The sequence below is a fragment of the Chelonia mydas genome, chromosome 13 (genome assembly GCF_015237465.2).
Source record: "Chelonia mydas isolate rCheMyd1 chromosome 13, rCheMyd1.pri.v2, whole genome shotgun sequence".
NCBI classification, from domain to species: domain Eukaryota; kingdom Metazoa; phylum Chordata; order Testudines; family Cheloniidae; genus Chelonia; species Chelonia mydas.
This window is the reverse complement of record NC_051253.2, coordinates 26,084,961-26,094,017: the sequence shown is the minus strand read 5'-3', so window position 1 is coordinate 26,094,017 and position 9,057 is coordinate 26,084,961. Positions and strand designations below refer to the sequence as shown.

The 9,057-nt window shown below is 48.3% G+C and overlaps 1 protein-coding gene across 2 annotated transcripts; it reads left to right on the top strand.

The window, feature by feature from the left end:
• Positions 1-933: 933 nt before the first annotated feature.
• DYNLRB1 (dynein light chain roadblock-type 1) lies at positions 934-8,821 on the top strand. 2 transcript variants are annotated; one of them, XM_037915977.2, is made up of 4 exons: positions 934-1,096; positions 5,220-5,295; positions 6,593-6,760; positions 8,278-8,821. In XM_037915977.2, exons 1-4 carry the CDS (start codon positions 1,094-1,096, stop codon positions 8,319-8,321), a joined length of 291 nt encoding a protein of 96 aa, XP_037771905.1. In that variant the 5' UTR covers positions 934-1,093; the 3' UTR covers positions 8,322-8,821. The 2 variants fall into 2 exon arrangements, with proteins under 2 accessions (XP_037771905.1, XP_037771904.1); XM_037915976.2 differs by lacking the exon at positions 934-1,096 and adding an exon at positions 2,304-3,291.
• Positions 8,822-9,057: the final 236 nt, after the last annotated feature.

Here is a 9,057-nt window from a genome sequence, read left to right as displayed (position 1 = left end):
TCTTGACTGTCAAAGAGGCACAACTGAACAATCAGCCACCGGAATGTCTCACCAGGGCTGTGATGTCTTTTGGAAAAGGGTGTCTTCTTAGCCACGCCACTTGGTCTCACCCGGCCGGTAGGACTTCAGGCAGGGCTCCAGCTTGGCACTCTGAACTGGGCAAGGCAGAACCTCAGACTAGATGATCCCAAGACTCCAGTTGGCCCAGAAATGTCTACAAGGGCGAGGGAGGGACCCTACAAAACAGCCCCCACCAGACCCCTGTAGGCCCCCAGGCCACGTTCCCAGACCTCTGTACCCCGCCAGCCAGCCCCCCTGACCCAGGTACCCCTCCCCAGGCCACGTCCCCAGACCCCTGTGCCCCCCCATGCAGCCCCCCCGACCCAGGTACCCCTCCCCAGCCAGTGCCCCCAGACCCCTGTGTCGCCCCAGCCAGTCCCGCCCCGACCCAGGTACCGCTCCCCAGCGAGCCCCCCCAGGCCCCTGTGCCCCCCATGCAGCCCCCCCGACCCAGGTACCCCTCCCCAGGCCACGTCCCCAGACCCCTGTGCCCCCCCAGCCAGCCCCCCCGACCCAGGTACTTCTCCCCAGCCAGTGCCCCCAGACCCCTGTGTCCCCCCAGCCAGTCCCCCCCGACCCAGGTACCGCTCCCCAGCCAGCACCCCCAGGTCCCTGTGCCCTCCCATGTAGCCCCCCCCGACCCAGGTACCCCTCCCCAGGCCACGTCCCCAGAGCCCTGTGTCCCCCCCCCCCAGACAGCCCCTCCAACCCAGGTACCCCTCCCCAGCCAGCGCCCCCAGAGCCCTGTGCCCCCGCAGCCAGCGCCCCAAGACCCAGATAGCGAAGAAACCCCTAGGCAACCCCACCCGTGAAAACCGAGGCATTCCCCCCGAACACTTCCGGGGCAACCAGCAGCGGTGGAAATGACGACACCCGCTCCCTTGGCTAGAGTCAAACCCCCCGCTCGCTGCCCCAGCCCATTGGCCGATGGAGCTGCCCATCCCCGGCTCGGGGCCGCGCATGCGTGCTGGTGCTGTGACGCGTCTGCGTGCCGCTGGGGACCGGTTGCTGCTTCAGGCGAAGATCCCCCAACATGGTGAGTGGAGGGCGGGGCCGCACCCCTGCCCCGCGGCCGCCGTCTCACCTGCGGCAGGGGCGGGGCTGGGGCAGAGGGGCCGGGCCGCAGCCCAGGGCGTCGGTTCGAGACCCCGTGTCAGCCTAAGGAGCCCCGGGTCGGGGGACCCGGGTGCGGAGTTATGGGCGGGGCCGGGGGTTGTGGGGGGAACCTGGAGCCACATGAGGGGAGTTGGGGGCCTGAGGCTCACGGGAGGGAAGTGGGGGCTCCCTGGGGGGCTCAGTCAGGGAGGTCACCTCAGATCAGTCCGGAGTGACAGCACCACGCCATTAGTTATGGGGATCAGTTAAACCGCATTCAACCCCTGCGTAAGCGCCCTCATTCCCAACAAAAGGGGCCTTAAATTGGGTTAGTCTGAGTCACTTCCAAAGTGAATGAAGACAAACTGGATCAAGGCCGCTGTAATTCTCGATAACAGCAGCCATACAGGGGTTGAATGGGGTTTAGCGAATCCACTGCAGATTCACAGCTTTAGTTAATTCGGAGCGATTCATTTTCCTGCTGCCCCCATCTATAGAGCCCTCCGAAGTGGAATTCAGGGTACGTCTGGGCAGCGGCGTAAGCCCAGGGTTAGTAGAACCGGAGTGAGCAGCTCCTGGGTTTGTTAATCTAGGCATAGGGCCGACTCCGTGGGTGCCCCAGCCCTGGAGCACCCATGGAAAAAAATTAGTGGGTGCTGAGCACCCACCGGCAGCCAGCTCCCCCCTCGCACTGCCAGTGCCTCCTGCCCGCCCAGATCAGCTGCTTCAGGGCATGCAGGAGGCTCTGGGAGGGAGCGGGAGGAGTGGGGACCGGGCATGCTCAGGGAATGGGGGGGGAAGAGGCGGGGTTGGGGGCAAGGGATGGGGCGGGAGCAGGAAAAGGCAGGATGGGGGTTTGGGGGAAGGGATGGGGCGGGGTCAGGGCCTGGGGCAGGAACAGGGAAAGGCAGGATGGGGGCTTGTGGGAAGGGATGGGGCGGGAGCAGGAAAAGGCAGGATGGGGGCTTGGGGGAAGGGGTCGGATGGGAGTGGGGTCTTGGGTGGAGCAGAGCGGTGGGTTGAGCACCCTCCCGGCCCGGAGGTAGCTGGCACCTATGAATCTAGGGCTTGAATATTTGCATTTATTTGTAACCCCCAGGTTAGGAATTGTTGAACCCTGGGTCCTGCATAACACAGACAAGGGGCTCCAGTGTCTACACTGCATGATGCCGGCCCGAGTCCGGCCACCCATATCCAGACTTTTTAGTGCCCTCCCAAAATGTGGCAGCTCTACGCCTTTGTTCATGGTGCAGTGTGAGAAAACTTGATTGTCCTCCAAACTTGACTCCCCAAAGGACCAAAAAAGTTGGCCCATGGGATTGTGGGATACTCTTGGCAAACTCTCAGAGCACAAGTCCAGTGGGGCTGCATCTACCCTTCAAAGCAATAGGGTTTGAACCCTGGGTCTCAGCTTTACTCAGGCTCGGACCCTCCACCCCCATGGGCTCCTGGTAGCCTGTGTCTGAGCCTGGGTTAGCACGATTTGTATGTAGACAGAAGGGGAGTTAGGCTTGAGCCTGAGTTTGAACCCTGGGCTTACACGGCAGTGTAGATTGCACTCCTTGATAATCTGTACACTATTCCCTGATAACCAGAAATTTCTACGCTTAAACTCTGTACCATTCACTTTTTTTTTTAAACATCATCTTAATAAAATTTTTATACCCTCTTGTGGGCTTCCAGAGCCCAGGTACCAGCCCAAGCCTAAACATCTACCCTGCAGTTTTGTAGCCCCACAGCCCAGTGAGCCTTAGTCTGCTGAAAAGGACCAGCCACAGGTGTTTTATTGCAGTGTAGACATATCCTCAGAGTCCTAGATTTCAAGGCCTGAAAGGACCACGATGATTATTGAGTTTGACCTCCTGCATAACACAGACCATAAAATTCTACACAGTAACTCTTACAAGGGAAGGAATTATTCTTCCATGATACATAATTGAATGCTATCAAGCCAATAATTTGTGATTGAGCACCTTACAAAGGAAGACAAGTGAAATCCCTGTTTTACACATGGGGAAATGAAGAGGTTCTGTGAATTTTCCAAGACCACACAGGGAGTCAGCGACACAGCCAGGGATAGAACCCAGACTCCTAACTCCCAGTCCAATGCACTATCCCTTAACTGCATGGCTTTGGGTGAGTGAAAAAAAAAATCTCATTTTAATTAACGCCATTGACTGTATGGCTTGGGTGTCTTTTTTCAAAGAAGTGTGGGCACTGGGATGTACCAAGTCAACAGGGATGTTGGTCTACGAGGTGCTTCCCTGAGGAAATCTTAGGGATTGGGAGGGAAGGGTTATTGTTGTTGTTTTTTATTGCAATTCTATTAAAGGAGACACTGAAAACAAACTTTTACAAAGATCACCATAAACTGTTTCTGTTTACAAAAAATACAGCTGAAATATTTTCTTAACAAACAGATGTTTCCCTGAATTGCAGATGAGAACCTCAAAATGAAATAGTCTACAGCTGGGATTTTCAGTTGAGCCCAAGGGAGTTAGGCACCCAAATCCTATTGAATTGGTGTTTGAGCACCACACTCCCTTTGATCCTTTTAAACTGTCAGTCTGGGTGTGAGCTAAAAACGAAAGAGAGAGTGACTAGTCTCGCTTGCTATGTGAGAAGAAATGCAAAATTAGATGATGATCTGCTCGGATGGATCCTTATGCTCAGGCAACACTCTTTGGAAGTCAGTGGGGCCCGGATGCCTGGAACAGGTAGTAGGGTTGAAGCTTTAAACAGGAATAATAGCACTTTTAAAAATAGCACTTTCAGATTTAATAGCAGTCACCAGCTGTTTATTTTTCCACTTCTCCAGCATACAACTCATTTGTTACAATCTCCTTTTAGTTACCATTCCGTTTCCTTCATTTTGAAATTTGCACTGTGATTTTCCATGCCTGATAATCATTTTAAAATAGCTCTTGATTTTCCGTGCTGGATAAGACAAACTGTAGTTTGCAGACACAAAACAAATCCAATGTTGTATGGTTCCCATAGTTGCCAGCAGTTAGTATTGTTTTAGACATAGTTGCCTAGTCTCCTGTGCAGTTGTTTCCTTGTTCCTGTGAAGACAAGCATGTTTCTTTGTTTGTAGAAGTCTGTTTTGCCTGACATTGCATTATGGAGCTCGGTCAGTCAAGGTGCTGAGTGCCCCAGCCCCCCATTCTCTTTAATGGGAGTTCACAGTGCCCAGCACCTCTCAAGGAGCGCTCAGCACCATGCAGAATCACACCTCGGCCACTCAGATCATTAGGCTCCATTAGCGAGATCCCCAGTGAGTTGTGATTGATGTAAGAGCGAGCATTGCTAAGAAAACTTTCAAAATCTTTCAGAGTTGACACTAATTTTACAGAGACAACAAACAGATAATAATACCTTTGCAGATTTCTTTGTATATTGACTTTTTAAAGTAGTAGAATAAACTGTTAGCAATAGATACCAATAGCCCATCCATCATAATCGTTATTATAGGCTAATGGTTGTAAACCAGACTCTTTCCCCTCGTTTGCTTTGTTTATTGCCTTTAGCGTATTTTTGATAAAGGAAGGGGACTCTTTAACCCAAAACTCGATGTTTTTTCTTTCTTGTTTGTAAATTCCATGTATTTTTTCAAAACAAGTGCTGCAGCCCTGTCCTTTGTATAACTGTAAAATAATAATAATAAGTGCTAGCAGCCCTAATGAGCAATCCCACGGTAACAAAATAGTGTGTGTGTGTGGCCTTGTGCCCATGAGCGAACCTGTAATGAGAAACCAGTGTTGCAGTGAGGGGTGGGGAGAAAGGGTGAGGGATGTATTAGGGAACAGGTTTCAGGCTTCCAAAGGCTTGTTATGGCAAATGACTGATGGACAACAAGGGGCTTGAAAACAACTAAAAAGGCCTTGGTAATATGATGGTGCCAAAGATAGCTGTGCTTTGCTCTGAGAAAATGAGTAATATCTATTGGAATCATCTTGGCTCAGTTGTATTTCCAGATATATTATTACAAAGCATTATTTGAAGGCAGATTGCACCTTCAAGACATCATGTTGCCTAATCTTTTGTTTGTTTGTTTTTTTCAGGCTGAGGTGGAAGAAACACTGAAGCGAATTCAGAGCCAAAAGGGCGTCCAAGGAATCATTGTTGTTAATTCGGAAGGTATTGTGCCACTCTGGCTATATTTCCTAAGGATGTTACTTTTTTAGAACAGGGCACTTTAAAGATCAATGTATTTGCTATTTACAAAGAGATTAAATGTCTCTCTAGATATGTTTTCTTCCCTTAGAGAGGCAGGTTAAGTCAAGCTGTCTCTCTGCAACCCTATTGAAGTCAGTGGCATTGAGCGGATGTATCTGAGAGCAAAATTTGCCCCCATGCATTTTAAGAATAACTTTACAGCCAAGAGGAAAAATATCAGTGTATAGAATGTAGAACAAGGCAAGCTCATTTTGCCAATACGATGAAAAGGTTTTTCTGATCATACGTAATGTACAGTAAATCTTCTAACACTTAATTTTAATTTAACTGATAAGTGTCTTAGAAAAAAGACATTTGGTAAATACGTGGAGGCTCTATTGAGGATCTGATAATTGGTGACCTCATTTACAAATCAGCACTTGGCTTTCCCTTCCTTGGTAGTGCTGGTATCTGAGGACTGGGAGGAAGGTCAAATGATTGGGTTGTGCTTGTGGGGTATACATCTTCAGTGTACTAGAAAAACAGATAGATCAAATGTTAGCAATTTGCTACTGCATCAGTCCCATACTACAACATACGACAAATGTGGACTGAGTTTGGCTTTTTGGCTTCTGCCAGGGCACTGGTACTGGGAAGCCCCCTCAGGAGGAGGTTGTGGAGCAGGAGAGCAACTGCTATCTCCCCATCCTTACGGATCGGTCCTAACCAAGGTGATGCACTGAGTCAGTGCATCCCGTCAGCAGCCTCCAGTGGACCAGCTCATATGGCGCCTGGCTATAAAGCACTCCCTCCCCCCTTGCCCCCCCCGCCCCCCCAAGAAAAACAATGAAAAACTCTCAATGTTACACAAACCTATGGAGGGGCTCTGGTCCCAGTGGTGGCGAGCAACTCTGCTTTGCTACCATCTATGTTCCTTGAGGGCTTTTCTTATATCTTCTCTTTTTTGTATGTATTAGTGTCTCCTAGTGGAAGTTTCTCCTTGTTTCCGGCTGCTCTTTGGAAGGAAGGCTGGAGGTCTGCAGAAGCAGCCAGCCCCTCCCCTCCCCCCCCCCACATGTTTCTGCACCACTCACAGAAGGGTTTCTAGTCACACTTTGTTTCAAAAAAATTTTTTTTAAATATGCTAAATTTTAAGCATAAAATCTACTGAGGTTTAAAGGGACTGTACAGATGTGTCTAGTGGGTAGCCAGGAATTAAGTTAGTCTCAGAGGTTACCATCATTAACTATCTCACCACACTTACCTTCTGTCTTTGCAGGTATTCCTATCAAAAGCACGGTGGACAACTCCACAACAGTGCAATACGCAGGCCTAATGCACAGCTTCATCATGAAGGCAAGGAGCACTGTGCGAGACATTGATCCCCAGAACGACCTGACATTCCTGCGAATCCGCTCCAAGAAAAACGAGATCATGATTGCTCCAGGTAAAAGCCCCTCAGCATCAGGCTTCAAAGCCTCCTGTTGAAATTCCTTTCTCGCGGCATGTGTCTCATCCTTCCCTGTCAAGCTTTCCATGGCACAAAATCTATACAGCCTGAAGAAGTGAATCCTACCAGTGACTGGGGGAGGGATAACTCAGTGGTTTGAGCATTGGCTTGCTAAACCCAGAGTTGTGAGTTCAATCCTTGAGGGGGCCATTTAGGGATCTGGGGCAAAAATTGGGGAGTGGCCCTGCTTTGAGCAGGGGGTTGGACTAGATGACCTCCTGAGGTCCTTTCCAACCCTGATATTCTATGATTCTGTGACTGTCTAATTTAGTATGCTGTAGCCAAAGAATTTCTGGTGGTATACTCGGTTCAGAGATGGGTCTGTTTCTATTAAACTGAGCCTCCCTCTTCATGGTTGGGTGTGGGAAGGAATCAGTTTTCCCATCTCACTGCCAGTCAAGCTGTACATTTGAAAGAAGGTTCTCTTGTGTTTTGCCTTCTTCAAGATAAGATCAGAAGAGTCTCTGAAATTAGCGGAACACATTTTATGAGCTGCTTCAGGCCAGCCCTGCTAGCATAACTGCTGAAACGAACCAGAGTGGGAGGCTGGCTTCTTTCTCAGAATTGGAGGAGCACGCATATTGTTACAGTACTTGCTGGTCCTAGAATCTCTCAATTTGAGTCTGTGTCTGCACTAGACTCTGTTAATTTTTCGCCACTGGTCAGAGCGTGTCTAGACAATGTAGTGGTTAAAACACCAGTAGCCTAGAAACACTGGAACTTGCAATGATGTAGCATTGGTGGGACATGTCGAGAGAAAATGCCTCATGCCGAGGAGGCCAGAATGTTTCATTAAATCACCAGATAGTGTCACAGAGGGAACTGGTGCAATATGAGTGCAGTTCACCCAGGTGTAGAGGGCTCATATATGCCCCTCCACATCACTTAAGACCTGTGGTGGAGCTGTGATGAGTAGGGAGCTGTTCACGATGAGTGACTGCACAGGGCAAGGGGTCCTCTTTGTATAACAACCTATTTGTGCTGGCACAGAGGCGTTGGTTATGGCTGCACTGGGGGAATGGCTGAGAGATTTATGCTTATGTGGATCTAGTGGTCCAGAATCCCCACGTGGAAGATGCAGAGGGGTAGTGAGTGTTGTTCCAGAATGTAGGAATGTGCATTAAATTACATCAGCTTGGTACATCCCGTTCTCTAGAGAGGCTGGAACTATTCCCCCACAGTAAGATTAGAGAGACTGACCTGATTTATCCATGGGAAATACCTGTCAAGCCCACCTCGCTCACTAAGGAACACTTGCTGTCAGGTATTTTTATTTTCTCACACTACTTTAAAATTGAAGTGGAGCTGATGAACATTTAAGTAGGTGACATTTACTGTCACTAGCCAATGTCTGATAAACGTGCAAGGTAAAAAACAAAACAAGAAAACAACTTTTCTTAATCTGTGAATGAGCATTAGCAATGGCGGAATAACTTCCTTTTTTTCCCTTGCAGATAAAGACTATTTCCTGATCGTCATCCAGAATCCAACAGAATGAGATTGTCCTAAATTAGTATGGTTTTTCCCCCAGTACCCAATATTTTTAAATTTAATAGCCAAAAACAAAGCATTAGGGTTAATTCTATTGTGCCACCTTAATAATGACCAGGAGGACCACCTTGTGCTCTTTTGTTGTTTACAAAGAAGTAAAAGTACCTTTCTTTTGTATCACTAAAATGGCATTCCGTGGAAGGGGTCTGAGGATTGAAATCAAGTGACTTGGGCAGTCAGAAATGGACAGATTTCTTTTGGTGTTCAAGAAGATAATATAATAGAAATTCTAATAGTATGATCTAAAAAATGAATCTTTGTGGTTTGCACACTCCTGTCAATTCTGTCTGAAGTATGGTTTTACCTTCTTGGTTTTGAATGACTGTAAATATGAAGCTTGATTACTCATAACTTACCTTCTTGTTTTTTGGTTTTTTTTGTTGCCGCTTTTATGATTTATTTTGAAAAGGTCTTGCCTTATCAAATCAATAAAAGTGTCATCAGTGATTATTTTTGTCATGTCTCTATTCCTTCTCTTGTGAAATTTTCAATGGCCCTTTGATGACTGAACTTCTTACTGCAAACCTTTAAAAGCTCTGAACTCTCCCTGAGGATGTCCCTACCTCACAATGTTATCTCTCTGAATGGTGACTTTTTCAAAGCGAATGGGCTCTGTACTAGTAGTGGCCCATTATTTTCATCTATTTTCACCCTATGCACTTGCCTTTAAACCAGGGACAAAG

Coding starts and splice junctions, on each gene's coding strand:
- DYNLRB1 (XM_037915976.2), top strand. CDS start 3,262: ATGCACTATCCCTTAACTGCATGGCTTTGG. Junction 3,292..5,219: donor CCTTAACTGCATGGCTTTGG/GTGAGTGAAAAA, acceptor TGTTTTTTTCAG/GCTGAGGTGGAAGAAACACT. Junction 5,296..6,592: donor CATTGTTGTTAATTCGGAAG/GTATTGTGCCAC, acceptor CTGTCTTTGCAG/GTATTCCTATCAAAAGCACG.